Source organism: Dendrobates tinctorius, unplaced genomic scaffold (genome assembly GCF_039654945.1).
Source record: "Dendrobates tinctorius isolate UK_male_01 unplaced genomic scaffold, ASM3965494v1 ptg000114l, whole genome shotgun sequence".
In the NCBI taxonomy this organism is placed as follows: domain Eukaryota; kingdom Metazoa; phylum Chordata; class Amphibia; order Anura; family Dendrobatidae; genus Dendrobates; species Dendrobates tinctorius.
Window position 1 is genome coordinate 23,233,399 of NW_027361782.1, and position 19,704 is coordinate 23,253,102.

Sequence of the window (19,704 nt, forward strand, 5' to 3'; positions counted from 1 at the left end):
TCTGCACCAATAACTCTGCCGCTTTGGTGCATATTTGCTTGTCTGATCCCACCCAGATGATGTTCCTAGAAACGCCTGCAACAAATCTGCCACTCGTAGACATACCCTTATACTCTAGTCACAGTCAAAGCTGCAGTTATAATCTGCTCTCATCGCTGTCTGAATGAGAAGTGCCTCGTGGGAGCAATAATGAATGACGGTGCAGGGCATCTCCTTTCTTGTGCTGCTCGGATGCTCCACGGCTTTAGATACCCTGGAACGTCTCTCCGCAGCAACCGATACCCCAATCTCTAATGATGCACACAGCAGTGTGGTGCTGATGTAGAAATTTATATGGGTAGATATACCCTTGTGCGTGCTGTGTCCTGCCCAAATTAGTCTTATTGAGCAGGACACAGCACGCACAAGGGTATATCTACCCATATAAATTTCTACATCAAGTGGCGCCCCACGTTGGGCGCCAAATTGACATGGAAATTTGATTGATTAGGTAGAGATACCCTTGTGCGTGCTGCGGCCTGTCCTAATTAGACAGTCTTATTGAGCGCTCAAGGAAGGAAAGACGCCACACCTGGTTAGCAGCAATACCATCCAGCAAAACTCTGCTGGTTTTATTCACATTCATGGTTTTTTATCAGTTCGTGCAGAAAGGAGTGGTTACTCCTTAACATAAAGGCTGAACTTTTAATCTAATTGGTCAGTTTAAATACATGAACATATATGGGCGTCCGACCTAAGGTGACTTAAGAATCAGATGATATACTGCCCCTTGTATTCCAATGTCAGCAAGACTCCAATATCGGCTTGGACCATCTGGCCTAACTTCGTCTTCTGTGTGTCTGGGACAAATGTCACAAGACAATGCTATCATGAGATCACATCAGCTCCCCAGACTCTCTCATGGGGGGGGGCAGGAGGTCATTTCCACCAACTAGTTATAGAGTTCAATCTGTAAATACGTATGTGTGCATATGGCTATATAAGAATACATGAGTATATGGAGTATATAGCAGTATATAGCCTATAGCAGGCAAGTGAGAGCTAGATGAAATACATATACATATATATTTCCATAACAGTGCTGAGTGCGGGTTCAGACTGCAGCTCTGGATGTGACTGTAAATGACACTGTCACTCAGGTTTAGAATTAGAGGTGCAGCTTGTTTGTCAACATTTTCAGGATCAATGCTTGCTGTCAGTGAATAGGAATGCTGGCGTCTGTGCTCAGAGGCTAGAAACCAGTCTGGACCAACCCAGTGCAGACAATCCTCTGCACACCACACAAGCTGCAGGTATCAGTTTTGCAGGAAATGTTTTGCCCTGTAACTAAAAGGATAAGGAGGTTATCCAGGTTTCGATACTCATGGCTGAACAGCGAACCACACCCTTCCTTGCAAATGCTATGTGTGGCGTTACAGCTCGGCTCCATTCACAGAGGCAGAGGTGTAATTACAGACACCACCATCAGGGGGTGGGGGAGCTGTTTCTGAAGAGAAGACAGCCATGTTTACCTGATTCTGGACAATCAATTTAAAGGGGTAGTCCCTTACTTTAAAAGTTAATGTTATGGGGTCAGCGCTGGCATAGTAAACATGTATACTCACCTCCCAGACCACTGCTGCTCCTGTATACGCAGCACGGCAGCCACATCCAGTACGGAGCTTTCCGTGACTTTCCGTGACCACTGATTATCTTGGATGCATTGTGAAGGCTGCAGCCAAAGCAAGCCGTCAGCTCTGATGGAATGTAAAGACTGAGGTCGATCAGTGGCTGCTGACCAGCTGCACTCAGTCACAAAGCGCCACCGCCAGACATGGAAGTGGTAATGAGAGGAGAGAGTTCAGCGGTCCAGGAGAATCTTCATTTATTACTTCACCCTGGGTCATTAACTCTTACATTAAGGGACAACCCCTTTAAGACAATTTTCTAATGTTTTTTCTTCATCTGTTCCTTGTGGTTTGGAAAATCTCCGCTTGCTTTCATTCATGGTCAGCACTCATCTTCTGGGAATAACCCCCTGTCCAACGATGCGATGAGTATGTGGATGAATGACTTGCTACAGTGCAGTAATTGGGGGTCCGCCCGTGACGGGTACGCAGGTGCATGGCTTGTTGCAGTGCAGTTATTGGGGTCCGCCCGACGTGACGGGTACGCAGGTGCATGGCTTGTTGCAGTGCAGTTATTGGGGTCCGCCCGACGTGACAGGTACGCAGGTGCATGGCTTGTTGCAGTGCACTTATTGGGGTCCGCCCGACGTGACGGGTACGCAGACGCATGGCTTGTTGCAGTGCAGTTATTGGGGTCCGCCCAACATGACGGGTACGCAGGCGCATGGCTTGTTGCAGTGCAGTTATTGGGGTCCGCCCGACGTGACGGGTACGCAGGTGCATGGCTTGTTGCAGCGCAGTTATTGGGGTCCGCCCGACATGACGGGTACGCAGGTGCATGGCTTGTTGCAGTGCAGTTATTGGGGTCCGCCCGACATGACGGGTACGCAGGTGCATGGCTTGTTGCAGCGCAGTTATTGGGGTCCGCCCGACGTGATGGGTACGCAGGTGCATGGCTTGTTGCAGCGCAGTTATTGGGGTCCACCCGACGTGATGGGTACGCAGGTGCATGGCTTGTTGCAGAACAGTTATTGGGGTCTGCCCGACGTGACAATTTGGGGGAAAGGCTGACTCCTCCAGAGTACAAACAGCATCTAAATAAAATTGAAACCCCCGGCGTCAGCTTGCCGGACACCCCAATACAGCCGATCAGCACATCATACAAACACGAGATCCAAAAATATATGTAGCATACTGCAATCCAGCGGTTTTCGAATTACAACTCCCACCGTGCTCAGCAGGACCCTCAGTCATTACAGCTTCATTTTCTCCTCCAATTCCTAGATATCTGATAAACTAGAACATCTTATGGGGATTTCTCTGCTCGGCTGCCGTTGTATTTGAGGAGATGGTTGCATATTTGCCACTGTAATTTTTAAATCTACTTTTCATGTGTCCGTCTATTAAAGATTGACGAAGAACTCCTATTCCCATTGGTGTCCCATAAATTATTTATCCCTCATTCAGGCAGCAGGACACAACAACTGGCGGAGTCCGTAACTTAGAAACCTCCTGCCCGCCATGAAATATAGATGCTTACAAAACAGCACTAATCAATAGATGAGGAGCCTCCTCCGGTGAGATGTGCGCACCGCCGGGGTCACTACACTGGATTATATAGGGTCTGTAGGTCCCATACAGAAGCAAAGATCAGTCTGGATCGAAACAAGAGCCAAATTAATTACCAGATGTGCAACGTCTAATAAAATTCAAGATTTCTGCATCGAGTCGCTGAAAAAAAAAGTAATAAACAACTAGAAGCAAAGTGCGGTCAAGTCCTAACACAAAGCGGAATATATCTACAAATGTATCCAGTCTAGTCAATCTCATAAAACGACAACCCAGACATTGCACCCGCTCTGATACATCTTGTATAAAAGGTGATAAAATGGAACAAACCACCAGAACAGAAAACAGATGTGATGCCCAAGTGTTCACTGCGCGTTGTCATCAAGTGGGAACATAGCGGCAAAGCCTTCGCTGTCAGAAGCTTTAGATTTGGACAAGTTTTCAGCGTCTGCGTGCAAATAAGAACGTTACTATTCACAGAAAGCAGAAATCATGGATATGATGACGAGCTAAACACAAAGACCTTGATTCATTCTCATTGGCGTTCTGTAGGCCAGTCTTAATGAAGGGAGCACTAATTAAGTTGGGGCATTTCTCAACTGCCTCACCCTGCCCCGACCAAGTTCTGCCCACTTTGCAAGGATGTGGCAGAGCTCTCCGGGTCTGGCATAAAAACACCAAGGTGCTTATGTAACATCGTGTGCACATCAGAACTCTGGCATAAAGCACCTTCAAATGTCACAACATTTTTGCAAAAAAAATTTGGCGTTGGTCCGTTTTGGAGAGCCTCTGTGAATCAAGCGGAGCAGCTAGCAACACCAGGCAACAGATTCCGTGGCGTTACTTGCAGGAAAAACTTTACTCTCCTCTTCAACTGGAGTAACATTTCTGGTAAGGAACCTGCCGCTTAGTGAATGTAGCACCTTGTCTATCTGAACCCCCCGCACTTAGGAACGTGTACACAACGCCAGTCTTCATTAATCCGGGCCAAAGTCTCAATGTCTGGCGTCAATACAAATCAACAAGAAAATTTGCTACATTTCTGGCAGTTTCACTCCAAAATTCTTGCATTATTGTAACATAACTTTCTACAACTTTTTGAAAGTTATTTCTTATGAAACATGGGATCTTTGTAGATTTGTGCCCCTTAATAGAGGATTCAAGAAAACACATGTCTGAAGGATTTGGGGGAGCTATGAGCACCTTGGAATTAGTTGGAGCCAGCTTTCAAGTGAATGTTCGATGACGGTCTCATACACTTTATACAAGACGCTACCTCTGGGTGACATCTAATGGATGTCCGAGGCTCCAACTTCTGCTACTCGCTGTGCTTTATACTGCAGCTGCACTCATTCATACCTGCTCACAAGCTCACCCAGAGGTCCGTGTATGGAGAACAGATTTCCTTTATGGCACATACCTTTGTGTGAGTTTTCAAAATAAATATTGGGAGGTAGAATGATAAAAAGATATTACAAAAAATATATACATATGCATATTAAAAAATATTACAAAAGCAATCCCAGGCCCGATACGATCACACATGTGGAATGGTTTACCGGGAGCGGACATATTTTGTTTCCACTTTAGGGCTCCCTGTTAATCCAATACAACTTTTATACAGACCCATAAACAGCAGGAGTGGAAAAGACAGCACAGATGTTCACCTCTAATGCAATTTCCATTCAATTTCCTAAGTGCGGTCCCCGTGTGCCGAGCGGCTTAACGTTATGTTTAGCTTGCAAATTCTTTTAATAAATAATGAATGCAATAAAATGGAGAGATCAATGGCAGCTGAGAAAATCATAAAACAAGGCGCGCAGCTCGGCCTCTGCTGCTGATCTCAAACTTTAATACAGAGACCAATCAATACGATTTTTTCCCCTCTGCGCTTTCTCAACCTGTCACATGGCAAGCAGATACCCGAGATCAGTCTCCTGACACCCGATAGCACGCAGCCGCACCAAGCACTTTCAAGCTCCTAGAAAACAATATAAAATCACTTAATAAACCGCAGATAAAAACTACAGGTCACGTGTGAAACGAAACGCAGCGCAAGTTCTGTGCACCAGAGAGGATGCTCAAAAAGCAGAAATGACAGCTACATGTAAAAAGTAATGTACATGCTTAAGTGACAATACAGCAGTCAAGTGGTGCAATTACTTCTTTTTAGGTCAGAATTATAGTAGTTATATTCTTGTACATAGGAGCAGTATTACAGTATAGTCTTGTACATAGGAGGCAGTATCATAGTATATTCTTGTACATAGGGGCAGTATTATAGTAGTTATATTCTTGTACATAGGGAGCAGTATTATAGTAGTTATATTCTTGTACATAGGGGCAGTATTCTAGTAGTTATATTCTTGTACATAAGCAGCAGTATTACAGTAGTTATATTCTTATACATAGGGGGAGTATTATAGTAGTTATAGTCTTGTACATAGGAGGCAGTATCATAGTAGTTATATTCTTGTACATAGGAGCAGTATTATAGTAGTTATAGTCTTGTACATAGGAGGCAGTATCATAGTAGTTATATTCTTGTACATAGGAGCAGTATTATAGCAGTTATATTCTTATACACAGGGGGCAGTATCATAGTAGTTATATTCTTGTAGACAGGAGCAGTATTATAGTAGTTATATTCTTGTACATAGGGAGCAGTATTATAGTAGTTATATTCTTGTACATAGGAGGCAGTATTATAGTAGTTATATTCTTATACATAGGAGGCAGTATCATAGTAGTTATATTCTTGTACATAGGGACAGTATTATAGTAGTTATACTCTTGTACATAGGAGTAGTATTATAGTAGTTATATTCTTGTACATAGTGGCAGTATTATAGTAGTTATATTCTTGTACAAAGGAACAGTATTATAGTAGTTATATTCTTGTACATAGGAGCAGTATTATAGTAGTTACATTCTTGTACATAGGGACAGTATTATAGTAGTTATATTCTTGTACATAGGAGCAGTATTATAGTAGTTACATTCTTGTACATAGGGGCAGTATTATAGTAGTTATATTCTTGTACATAGGAGCAGTATTATAGTAGTGATATTCTTGTACATAGTGGCAGTATTATAGTAGTTATATTCTTGTACAAAGGAACAGTATTATAGTAGTTATATTCTTGTACATAGGAGCAGTATTATAGTAGTTACATTCTTGTACATAGGGGCAGTATTATAGTAGTTATATTCCTGTACATAGGGACAGTATTATAGTAGTTATAGTCTTATACATAGAAGTAGTATTATAGTAGTTGAATTCTTGAACCTGGTGGCGGTATTATACATTTATGGAAATTAATTATAAAGGTTGCGAGAGATTATGAAAAAGCTTCACCCTGATGAAATGCATGTAAAATAATTTAGTATATATGGTACTCTCCCGTTACTCCCAGACATCCCTCAGTTCTGCTTACAATGACCACAGATGCCCATATACCCCCACTTGACAGCTGCAGCTGATCACTGACCGCCGGGTCATTAAAAATATTAAAATTCATCAATTAGGGTCAGTAAATTTACTATATTACATGTGGTTCCTGTGCGTTTTAGGGCAGATTTCTGAAGCATTGGTGGTTTATGGAGCTGCTTTGATACATTTCTTTCCAATCTGTATCATCAGAGATTTCAGGTGTCATCTCCCTTTAAGCCACATGAGATAAGCTCCATTGTAGGGAAGCAGCGATTACTATGTGGAACTTGGAGAGAAATACAAATTGGATGTATGTGTCTAATATTTAATCTGCCAGGAACCGCACGCTTAAACAAACCTCACATTTCTATTAATTAAAACAATGCAGGTCATAAATCAACACCGGGGAGCAATAAGCGAACGTCAAAACACTTTGTACCACGTCTGAGCCCCGGGAAGGCAGGAGGGAGGGCGGGGGGCATGGGCGCTTTTGTTTAAAGATTTGTGGCGGTCTCTATGGCCCAAAAGAGGAAGACGAGTCAATCGCAGAGAAAATCTGAACATTAAAGCAATGGTAACAGGCAGTTGTCTGCAAATGTGAAGATCGGGACCCTCAGTATGCAAATAACAGGAGTGGATGATGGGAGTTGGGGTATGTTCTGGTTTAGGAGGCATCTCCCATACATTTGGCGGTGCCGCTCATTACTAGGCACCGCTTATCACAGGCAGACGCTGATCGGTCATTTTGCAGGTCTGCGGGATCACTGGTAATGGCGCTGCGACAGCCGAGCTGCCTGATCTGCTGGGATCTTTAGTGAATAGACGCGCTCTTCTGTACAGCCCATTAATCATTCATAGTTCTCCACTGTAATCTCCTGTAACGTAATACATGATATTGTTACGCGCTTTATGCCTTCAGCAATGAGAAGGAAGACTCGGTGCTCAGAAAGTGCAAGAGACAGATGAACCTTATACAAGAGTGGATGTAGAGAAGGGCGACAAATCTGTTTTAGGATGCACAGCAAGGTCAGACCCCATCAGGGTTCAGCGGCCCCCCACAAGGTACAATTCTGAGGATCCCCTTATTCCTACAGGACATACACTCTTTACGATCACTGAATACAATACAGATCAGTAATAAAGTCTAATCTAAAATCCAAGCACTATAGTAGAAAGACATCTCCAAAAGGGGTCGTCTTCTGAGCTTTGGGCCTATTGCTACTTGCAACAAGACGGAAAATGGATTACATGGTATTTGGAATCATTTACACCTTATGTCACAGTGGTGCGAAGTCACAACTCAACAGGAAACCATCAGAATCAACGTCACAATTAGACTAGACTACAAGTGTCGCCGCGTATTCTAAGTCTTAGGGGTGTCGCAAACTACATGCAATTTACAACCACAGCAAGTCACTGACCAATTGCCCACAGATTTTAATCCTGTGACACAACGTTGCTGGGAAGCCCTGAGGATCTGTTCCTACTGTAGTGACCGGTCCTCGCCAGGATACATCTCAGGGATAAATACTCAACAGCTTTATAGCTTCCCTTAATGTAAATAATATAAAGTGTAATGAACTGTAAAGAAGAGCGTGAGAACGATGATAACGAGGATGACGATGAGAGCAATGATGGGGACAGTGATAACATGGATAATGCACGGATTTTTGGCGACACTGCTCACAACACTTCTGTCAAAATTGTATCCTTTAATTTCTTTTTTAAATAGTCAATGAAAATTTCAAAACGCAAGAAGTAGCAGCAGAAGTGTTCTCAGTCACAATGCCGCGGTGCATGGATCGCTCCCCTGTATCTGTGACGTATTCGCCAGCGCTGATTGATTCTTCAGATCTTTATGACCGTCCGTCTTCAGACTCGTCTCCGGCAGGTTGTAGGAGTTTAATAAAAGGCAGAGTTTCTACAAATCTTACCCGGAGCAGCTGCTTCCCCTCGTCCCTGCTCCTCCCCTCCGCATACCGTGAGATTGATAGGTGACATTTACCAAACGCCATAATCGTTCATAATCCGCTGCTGTCACTTTCATTACAGTCAAATGTTAATGTGAAAAATGCTTCACTAAACTCACGATTTTCCTATTGATTTTTCCCTTTTTCCTTTTGCAAATAATGACTTGTTCAATAGTAAACCCTGGCGTGTGGGATCAGGATCCACACGAGGCGCATTCCCCTTCCTCCGCCCTTCCCCCTATGATCCCGGCAATAACAATTTATAAATTCATCTACTTGGGAGGAAAAAATATGGGACGAATTTATAGTAAAATTCAACAAAACACACAAGCTTTACTTGGATGACAAATATGTTACTGCAGCTGTAACTGAGGTGTCACCCAGCTTTACTGGAACCCCAAACGACAAGTGTATCCTACCCCTATTACAAAATAACGAGGCACACTCATTTTGGAGGGCGTTAAAAAAGCTGGGTGCCAATAGCAGTGGCAGCGGTAATGACAGATGGTTGTTAGACAATTTTACAGATAGCAGATAGAAAAATAATGTATTATACCTGTTACGTATGTGGCGGACACCGGTGTAGCAGCTAGGTGACAACATTTTCCAGATTGAAAATCCTATAGGGTTAACTTTGGTGCAAAAATGCTCAGTTGTGGGTTAATTCTGCCACATTTAAGGTTAACTAAAATCAACTTAATGGATAACTTGTGATCATGAAGCTTTGATATTGGGCTTTTTAATGCATTTTTAAACTTTTTAACAACTATTTTTCATTGGAAAAAAAAGTTTACAAAAAAGAGGAAAGTGAACATTTGGGATTTTCTGAAACAGCTGATCCATTTTGTTTCTCGGTATAAATACAATGTATCTTTCACAAGGCACCCGCCCGAACGTGACAAAGTGATTTCTTTCTCCATTTGTATTTTTATTTTTTTCCGCCACTGTCGCTTTAAACGTCTCCAACCTCTCTGCTGATTGCTGACAGTGTATAGGACATTAATGCATCTGTCATGATAACAAGCTAAGAATAACTTGCAGACATCAAACCAAGAGGCAGAATCTATGTGAAGTGATTCATTCAGATCTGTCTCATTGATTTATTAAACACAGGGCAACATCTGCAGCCTCACACAGCCGCGCCGCAAAATTAATGCAGGATCAATTCAAATGGAAAAAAGTGCAAAGAGAGATAAATCAAAACAGCATTTGCATGCGCTGCCACAATCAGCCTTATTGGGTGTAAATGCTGCGCATCCCCTTTCTGGAGCAAAACGCAACTTAACATTATGTTATCTCCGCAGAAGGGGCTTGATTTGAAGCGACACAGATTTGTACAGGTCCCGGCGCTGTGAAAAGGAAGAAAAGGAGAAGAAAGGAGATGGGAAAAAGAAAAAAAATAAAGAGGCTTGGTGAATAACACTACTGAATATTCAACAGGAACCGAGAGGCGATGTGTGCGAGCCTCCAATGGGGTCCGGCCGGCAGCAGCAATGTAAACATGGAGGTGGGGGCTCCCCATAAAGAGACAGTGATAAATGTAAAGATGGCAGGCGCAAGGTGCGCGGACATCGGGGAGGGACCGGCTGGTTCATACAGGCGACAAAACCATTTAGCATTTATGACCCACAAGAGCAGAGATCCCGAGCTGTCACCCACCAGATGTGGCCCCTGTGACTAAGCGGTAAGAGGTGGGAATATATCCGCACTGCTACATAGTGGGCAGCGGGTCAAGAAAAAAGCTCGGAAGGAAAAAAAATATTAAGAGTATTCAAAAATCAAAAAACAGATACAAAAGTTTAATAAAACAAAAAATACAGAAGCAAAGAAAAATGTATCAAAGGAAAGTCTGGAGGAAAGTGTAGCGTAACAAGGGGAGAATAAGGAGGAGGTCAGGCGAGCGGCCCATCAGCGGGGGTCACACGGAGCAGGGTGGCAGGAGGGGATGACACTATGGTGTAACGAAACTCATCTCAGAAACACATTTAATCCTTTTATACCCCATCAATGTCTCCTGGCTTGTTATCAGATTTGCACACATCTGCAGCAAAATGTATTAAAAAAAAATCATAATTTTAAAGGAAAAAAACAAAAAATTGTATATATAAATTTTTACGCTGGGTTTTTTAGTTTCCCTAGCAAGCAACAAGCAGAAATCAACGCCCAAAAAATAACTATATTTAGAAGTGTATGACATTTTTTTCCCCCGGGCGCAAAACCCATCATGTAAAGTCACAATGTTTCCATATAATGTTTGCGTTATAAGTATTAAAGTGTGAACAGATTCTAACCGGTGCATAACAAAAAAAAAAAAAAAAAAAATCCATAACCGCCACCAGCTTCAGTACTGCACATATTTGCCAACCAGTGATTATGATTCTGGCCCGATCAGTGACGCAGAGTAATTACCCCGGCTCTTGGCTCCGTGTCTGGGCCATTGGTGGAATAAAATATTGAACTTATTTACGGAGCCAATTAATTTCCACGAGTCTGTGTTCCTTAATCAGCCCCATCACATAAAACCTCTCTTCGGACAAGTAAATCTGGTGGACGAGCCAATGGGAAAATGTGTTCAGTGGCGAAGAATTTCAGGCTCCGGTCATCACATCGTCAATGAAAATATATACGGTAATTACACTGGACGCTGTCTCTCTAGACCAGGGAACATCAGGACTTCAATGAGTGACCACTGAAAAGTTTTGCAAATTTCTGAATAGAATTTAGTTTGGTTATACACAGAAGCTAAAACTCTGTCCTACCTAACAGCTGAGGATTTGTTGCACTTGCATCCAGTCTAGACAATCACTGAGTCCAGACTGATACCAGTCACCGGTACTGGAACATTGCTGCAAACTGAGGGATTACAGCTGCTGCGGTGTCAGGACTGCACAGGATATATGGCATGGCAGATCTCATTAGATCCCATCCTGATAGTGCTAGACATGGTGCAATGACCCCTACAAGAGGTGCACCACTGGATCCGGTGATCCCATATGGCACATCTGCAGTTTCAGGAGGGAATACAATCTGTAGCACTCCATCATCCCGCTTTATACACTTCCTATGTACGATTCATTGTAGTCTCCGGTCACGTCTGAGGACAAATTTTTTTCTATTCCTTAGGATTTTACAAATCAATAGGCAGATACATTGATGCAAAATATAAATATTATAATAAAATCCCTATAATCTGTCATTGATCAGTGCCAGATGATCACAGTCAAAGCAGGGAACAAAAATAACCCAAACAAAAATTTAAAAAAAGGAAACCAAAATCAGTTTTCATAAAAACTTATAATTTTTGTTTTCATTTTAATTGAGGCTTTGATTTTATTTTCTGGAAATGAAAAGCAGAAAAAGATGCCAAGTGCGTAAATGGAGGTCCGAGGCCACATCCCCTGCTGACCCAAATTCCCACATTCCAGCACTGTCCCTTGAAGTTGGAGAGGACCGGCTGCAGAATGAGGGGAGGCCGGCAGTGTAGGGGTCAGGAGGGGCTCCGGACATTTCTAATCTTCCTGACAAATCATTTATATTATCCTCAGACCCCAGCTCACAGCAATCTGTGCAATGGCGCTCATAACCTGGCAAAAGGCTGAAAGTGACAAAAACCAAGCTCAGGGGCCCGGGCCCTAAACACTTAGAGCCAGAATGATGATCATATTCATACAAACCAAGAACGACCATCCGAGCAAAAGAAAGACCTAACAGTGGTAAGAGTCCTGCTACAAGCACCAACAACAGGTGCAAATGCCAACAACAGCAGCACCAACATTAGGAAAGGAATGTACAATGTTTCCATTACACACAGGTAAGAAGATACAATGATGCCTCCATCTAAAATAATGACACAAGGGCTGATATTAGTACCCACAACGTGACATACGCACAGGATGGCAGCAAACTGTGGGAAAGAAGGTCAGAGAGGCGGCCGTCACAGACTAACCATAAAATATATCAGTCTACAAATACAGATGTACAAGATTCCACCACGTTATCGGTGGGGTTACATGGGACTACAGGTGTCATCTACTATTACCTGTATTCACTGTGTTATATGTGGTGTGACATGGAACTGCAGGTAACATCTATATTATTTGTATTCAGAGAACTATCACTGTGGTGCTACATAGGACTGCGGGTGACATTTACTATATTATCTGTACTCAGGGAGTTATAACTTATCTGTGATGTTACATAGGACTGCAGCTGACAGTTATTACAAAATTACACAGTACCGAAGTATATATTAAATGACAAAGTCGGTGCCGCTGTACGTGTAACACATGCAAATACACAGTATACAGAGCAGAGATGTAGCACACAGCGGTGGTGAGAGGGTTATCTTTACCACACACAAATTAGAGACACCAGACTCTATTAAGACATCTATTCTGCAAACATTTTTCCATTAATAACACATCACTGTGCGAAGCGTCACACCAGATACTCACCGCAAACAAGACTGCGCCTTCAAGCGTGGATCTGGAAGTTACAGGAGAACTTGAGCTGAAGATGCGATTATTTGGAGTTCCAGCATTAGATCAGCGTGATAACGGAGTACAGATGATGTATTAGATGTCACCTGCAGTCCTATGTAACACCACAGATAACACAGTGAGAACTCTGAGTACAGATAATATAGATGTCACCTGCAGTCCTATGTAACACTACAGATAAAGTGATAACTCTGTGAGTACAGATAGTGTACTAGACGTCACCTGCAGTCCTGTGCAACACCTTAGCTAAGATACAATAATACACTATTTGTTGCGTCAAATAACATTCCCAGCTACGCTACTTTGGCATATCCATCTGACATTGGAAACGAGCCTTGTCCCTAAATCTCGGGTATACAGATTGCTGCCAGCACGTGTTGGAAGTTATTAGCTGGAGAGCCCCCACCTGTAGTAGGTGCCCCCAGAGCATAGCAGCACTATATTGATGCGGTGCAGCAGGGTACGATTATCACCTCAGGGGCCTTTAATGCAATTTGCACAGCCGGCACTTAAACACTGGTCTACACAATAATACACTGTATATACAAGTATGACAGAATCAGTAACAGTCACCGCACCAGGAGGACAGAAATTTGTAATAAATATTACAGAAGTAGAGCACCTATAATATAGAGGACATTTGGTATTAACACTGCACAAAACAGCTAGAGAGTGCGCACAGAACAAATAGCTACAGACAAAGTAAAGCAACTGACTATTCCACAGCTGTCGGGTGAGCATGCACACAGCAGCGTACACCTCATTATGTCATGGTGCACGAAACAGTGGGGATATCCGGATATCCAGGCTGCAGGTGTAAGCAGAATACAGAAAATACACCACAAACAGGAACACATAGAACACGGAGCCTAATGTCAGTGATGAGGACAGTGACTGCACAATACAAAGCAGTGCAGAAGTTCACACGCCGCACACGTACGTACATGTGTTATTACATGTGAGGAGGCAAGTGGAGTCCACAGGGAGAAAGAAACAAGTGTAACCGTCCACAGCGCAGTCCTGATAACAGCCCTCAGGAGTATACATCCTGCCCACAAAGTGTCCAGAATCCAACGCATTGTGAGGAGAAAACTGCTTGCAAAGCAATTACCCAAGTTACACCAAACTTGTAAATCATCTGAGTCAGGAGACATCTCCCATCCACATCATCACTTCATACAAAACTAAACATCTCATGCGTTCTACTGTACCAGAAGATCTATAAAGCGCGTGGAAATACTACCTTACCTGCAGTCCTATGTAACACCACTGGAAATGTTTGTTTCCAGTGGTGTTACATAGGACTGTAGGCGACATATACTACAATATCTGTGCTCAGAGAGTTATCACTGTTATCTGTGGTGTTACATAGGACTGCAGGTGACATCTACTACATTATCTGTGCTCAGAGAGTTATCACTGTTATCTGTGGTGTTACATAGGACTGCAGGTGACATCTACTACATTATCTGTACTCAAAGGCCGGAAAAAAAAAATGATACTTTTTAGCCCTCTCTGCTTTGTGTTCCCTCTTAATTTGTAATTTTTTTTTTTTAATCTATTTACAAACATCATCCACTTTCCACTTCCCCGCGGCTCTGACTCGGGGGCTCAGGGTGCACTTTAGGGACAGAACACAGTGCATAAAGGGAATAGTACCAGATATCACAGCAAACATCCCAAGTATGGGGACAATAGAGCGATAAATGGAAGAGAAACAATAAATAAAAGAGAAAGCAGAAAAAAACAACATCAAGTGCAGTGTATACAGTGCCCCAGACTGATGCACACTGTGCACGCTGCCTCAGACTGGAGAAGCAAACATGATGGGAAAACTTCTCTCCTGTGAGGCACAATAAGGCGACTATGAGTCGCCGCATTACTCTTCCTATCTACTCGAGGCACAGTATACAATGAGTAATTTGGGGGCACATAGTATGAGGAGGGTGGGCTCAGTAAGTAAACAGTATAGTACAGGGGACTGCTCGCCGCCTGTTAGGCATATTCCAACTCCTCCATGGGTGTAAGGTCTGAGGCACAGTCCAGAGGGGGGTGAAGACGTAGGACTATATGAGGCGATGTACAGAGAAGTTGGCAGCGTTTAGGTAGCAGACGTGTGACACGATCACTGTAGATGCGGTGCAGTAAACTTCATGAGGTGTACATGAGGCACAGCCCTGTTATCTGGGGTGTTACATAAGACTGCAGCTAACATCTATAGTGTAATACCCGTAATGAGACGCGAGGCACAGGACAAAACATAAGGCAAACTCAGACTGTACAGGAGGAGACATCAGGAGGCACAGGGCACATAATCAGGCGTACTAAATAATGAGGCACAGGACACATTTTGGGGTCTGACCTGGCGCTGACCTAGTCCAATTATGGGGCACAGTATAGGGAAGTCTCCTGTACTACAGAATGAGGCACAGAGCACATTACGGGACAGCACGCTGGCTCAGTGGTTAGCGCTGTAGTCTTGCAGCGCTCGGGTCCTGGGTTTGAATCCCACCAAGGACAACATCTGCAAGGAGTTTGTATGTTCTCCCCGTGGTTGCGTGGGTTTCCTAAAATTCTCCGCTTTCCTCCCACATTCCAAAGACATATTGATAGGGAATTTAGATTGTCATCGCTGTCCCCGATGGGGCTCACAATGTGTGCAAACTAAAGCGCTGCGAAATATGTTAGCGCTATATAAAAATAAAGATGATTATTATTATTATTAGCCACAGCACATACTGTATTTTGAGGTCTGACCTGGCATTGGTGTAGTCCTGTACTATATCATAAGGTATGAGGCACAGAACACATTATGGGGCACACTCCTGTACTGTGTAACAGGGCACAGCACATAATTTGAGCTCTGGCCTAGCGTAGGTGCAGCTCTGTTATGGGACACTATTGTACTATATAATGGGGCACAGGACATTGGGCTCTGACCAGGTGTTGGTGCAGTCCTGGAAGAGGACACATTTTGGGGCAGAAACGGTACATTAGTGGGCACATTATGGGGCATAGCACGTGTCGAAGCACAGCACATTATGGGGCACCGCACATGTCAGCACATATTATGGGGCACACATGGTGTCAGGCTCTGACGTGGCATTGAAGCAGTCCTAATACAGAACACATATAGGGCACACATGGTACACTATGGGGAACACTCCTGTCCTGTATAATGGGGCACAGAACATGTCAGGGCAAATTATAGGGCATACATGGTGCAGTCCTGGTACAGGACACATTATTGGGCACATTCCCATCCTGTACAATGGGGCACAGCACTTGTCAGGGCACATATAAGGTATGCATGGTAGATTTTGATGCACAGCACCTGTCAGGTCACACATGGTACAGAATGGGGCACACTCCGTACTGAATAATGGGGCACAGAATATTTCAAGGCATATTATGAGGCACACATGGTGTCGGGCTCTGACCTGCTGTTGGTGCAGTTCCGGTACATGACACATTATGGAGCACATATAGGGTATACATAGCACATTATGGGGCACAGCACACATAGGATATACATAGCACATTTTGGGGCACACATGGTGTCGGGCACTTACCTGGCATTGGTGGTAGTACTAGCATAGGGCACATTATGGGCACGTATAGGGTATACATGGTACATTTCAGGGCACACATGGTGCCGGGTCTGACCTGCCGTTGGAGTAGTCTTGGTACAGCACACATTTTGGGACACATATAGGGTATACATGGCACACATGGTGTCAGGCTCTGACCTGGCTTTGGTGCAGTCCTGGTACAGGACACATTATGGGCCACACTCCTTTACGGTATAATGGAGCACAGAACATTTCAAGGCATATTTTCAAGGCACACATAGTGTTGGGCTCTGACCTGGTGTTGGTGCAGTCCTGGTACAGGATACATTATGGGGCACATATAGGGTATGGATGGTACTTTTCAGGACACATTATGGGGCACAGCATACGCATATAGGGTACACAAGGCATCGGGCTCTGACCTGGCATTGGTGCAGTCCTGGTACAGAACACATTTTTTGGGCACTGCACACAATGTAAACTTGGTACATTTCAGTGCACATATAGGGCATACTTGGCACATTTTGGGACAGAGCATCCTTGGTACATTTCACGGCACACATGGCATCGGGCTCTCACCTGGCGTTGTGCAGTCCTGATACAGTACACAATATGGGGCACAGCACACATAGGGCATACTTGGTACATTTCTGGGCACATATAAGGCATACTTGGTATATTTCGGAGCACAGCACATCAGGACACATGTACAGTATCCTTCGTACATTTCAGTGCACACACGGCGTCGGGCTCCGACCTGGCATTGTGCAGTCCTGGTACAGGACACATTATGGGGCACAGCACACAGTGGTACATTTCAGGGCACACGTTGGGCTCTGACCTGGCGTTGTGCAGTCCTGGTACAGGACACATTACGGCATAGCACACATAGGGCACACTTGGTACATTATGGGGCACAGCACACAGTATACATGATACATTTCAGGGCACATTTTGGGGCACAGCCCACAGTATACATGGTACATTTCAGGGCACACATGGTGTCGGGCTCTGACCTGGCGTTAGTGCAGTCCTGGTACAGGACACATTATGGGGCACAGCACACAGTGGTACATTTCAGGGCACACGTTGGGCTCTGACCTGGCGTTGTGCAGTCCTGGTACAGGACACATTACGGCATAGCACACATAGGGCACACTTGGTACATTATGGGGCACAGCACACAGTATACATGATACAGTTCAGGGGACATTTTGGGGCACAGCCCACAGTATACATGGTACATTTCAGGGCACACATGGTGTCGGGCTCTGACCTGGCGTTAGTGCAGTCCTGGTACAGGACACATTATGGGGCACAGCACACAGTGGTACATTTCAGGGCACACGTTGGGCTCTGACCTGGCGTTGTGCAGTCCTGGTACAGGACACATTACGGCATAGCACACATAGGGCACACTTGGTACATTATGGGGCACAGCACACAGTATACATGATACATTTCAGGGCACATTTTGGGGCACAGCCCACAGTATACATGGTACATTTCAGGGCACACATGGTGTCGGGCTCTGACCTGGCGTTAGTGCAGTCCTGGTACAGGACACATTATGGGGCACAGCACACAGTGGTACATTTCAGGGCACACGTTGGGCTCTGACCTGGCGTTGTGCAGTCCTGGTACAGGACACATTACGGCATAGCACACATAGGGCACACTTGGTACATTTTGGGGCACAGCCCACAGTATACATGGTACATTTCAGGGCACACATGGTGTCGGGCTCTGACCTGGCGTTAGTGCAGTCCTGGTACAGCGTCTCGAAGTCCCGGCGGGTGATGAGCTTGCAGCGGTTGACCCCCGGCTGGATGGCCCCCAGCCCCCGCAGCACCCGCACCTGCTCCACCGTGCACACCACCGGGGTGATGTCCAGCCGCTTCAGCTTGGTGTAGACGGTGTGCAGCCCGCCCACCAGGTGCTTCAGAAAGAGCTCGAACACCTGCGGCAGACAGATCAGCTCTTGCCCGTCCAGCACGAAGGACGCCACCCGCACCCCGTGCACCTCCACCATCCGGCACTCACTGCCGCCACTGCCGGGAGCCGGGCTGTACGCGCCCAGCAGCGGAGACTCCGCCGGGCTCAGCACTGGAGGAGGAGGCGCGGACACGGCCATACTCGGGCTCCCGGCCGGGAAGAAGCTGCAGCCGCCGCCGCTACCTCTGAGTGAGTGCCGGAGCCCGGGGCGCGGAGCGGCCACACACACCACCGACACCACGCCGCAGCCAATCAGCGACCGCGGAGGGGGCGGAGCTCCGCGAGGATTGGGTGTTGACGGGACGGGGCGGGGCTCCGCTGTGCTACTCTGTGGAAGCTATTGATGAGAACGTGTCCCGGCTCCGCGCCGTCCCGACACCGAGGGGTTAACTCCTCATCGCGGACTGCAGGGGTTACCTGCCGCCCACAAGGGGAGGACATCCGGGACCGGTGGGGTTAACTGGAAGGAGGAGACAGCAATACAAGGGTTAATTCAGGGTTAAATCTCCCTCTGCGCAAAGATGAAATACCTCTTCCATCTAGCAGAGCAGGGGTTAACCGGACGCTGTGCGTGTTGGAAGAGATGCCGATCTGCACTTCAAGGGTCAATTGTGACTGCAGGTGTCTGGGGGGGGCTTCATAGACTAGTACGGAAGTGCGCACATTGCACAGGGTGACAGCTCACTCCAACACTGCAAGAGTTAAACAGTGAGACATCCAGAGGCAATCCCTCCAGCAAATAAATAGTTAAGCAGAAAAGATACCGAAGCAAATCGGTTAGCATGTAAGTGGTCATGTCAGGCTATGTGCACACGTAGTTCGAGGTCCTGCGGATTTGGAAAAATCCGCAGGTAAATTCTCAGGTCAAAAGACCTGCGGCTTAAGGGGGTTTCACACATAGCGAGATCGCTAGCGATATCGCTCGAGCGTCACCGATATTGTAACGCAACAGCGATCTCGCTAAGTGTGAAGTGTAGCGGCGCTCGGACCCCCCGCTGGCTATCGCTGATCGAGCTGGAATGAGCAGGTCCATTTTTCCATCGTTGGCGTCCCGCTGGC

General features: G+C 45.2%; 1 protein-coding gene across 7 annotated transcripts in view; it reads right to left on the reverse strand.

Moving 5' to 3' along the window:
* DACH2 (dachshund family transcription factor 2) overlaps positions 1-18,868 on the reverse strand; it is a 417,731-nt gene extending 398,863 nt beyond the window's left edge. For 2 of the 7 annotated variants that reach the window (XM_073589884.1, XM_073589881.1), the window contains exon 1: positions 18,402-18,868. In XM_073589884.1, coding sequence (XP_073445985.1) covers positions 18,402-18,784 — 383 coding nt within the window. In that variant the 5' untranslated portion in view covers positions 18,785-18,868. Of the gene's footprint in view, positions 1-17,666; positions 17,696-18,401 lie in introns of those variants that run through there. The other 5 variants (XM_073589885.1, XM_073589879.1, XM_073589883.1 and 2 more) reach the window with 3 other exon arrangements.
* Between the last annotated feature and the right edge of the window lie 836 nt (positions 18,869-19,704).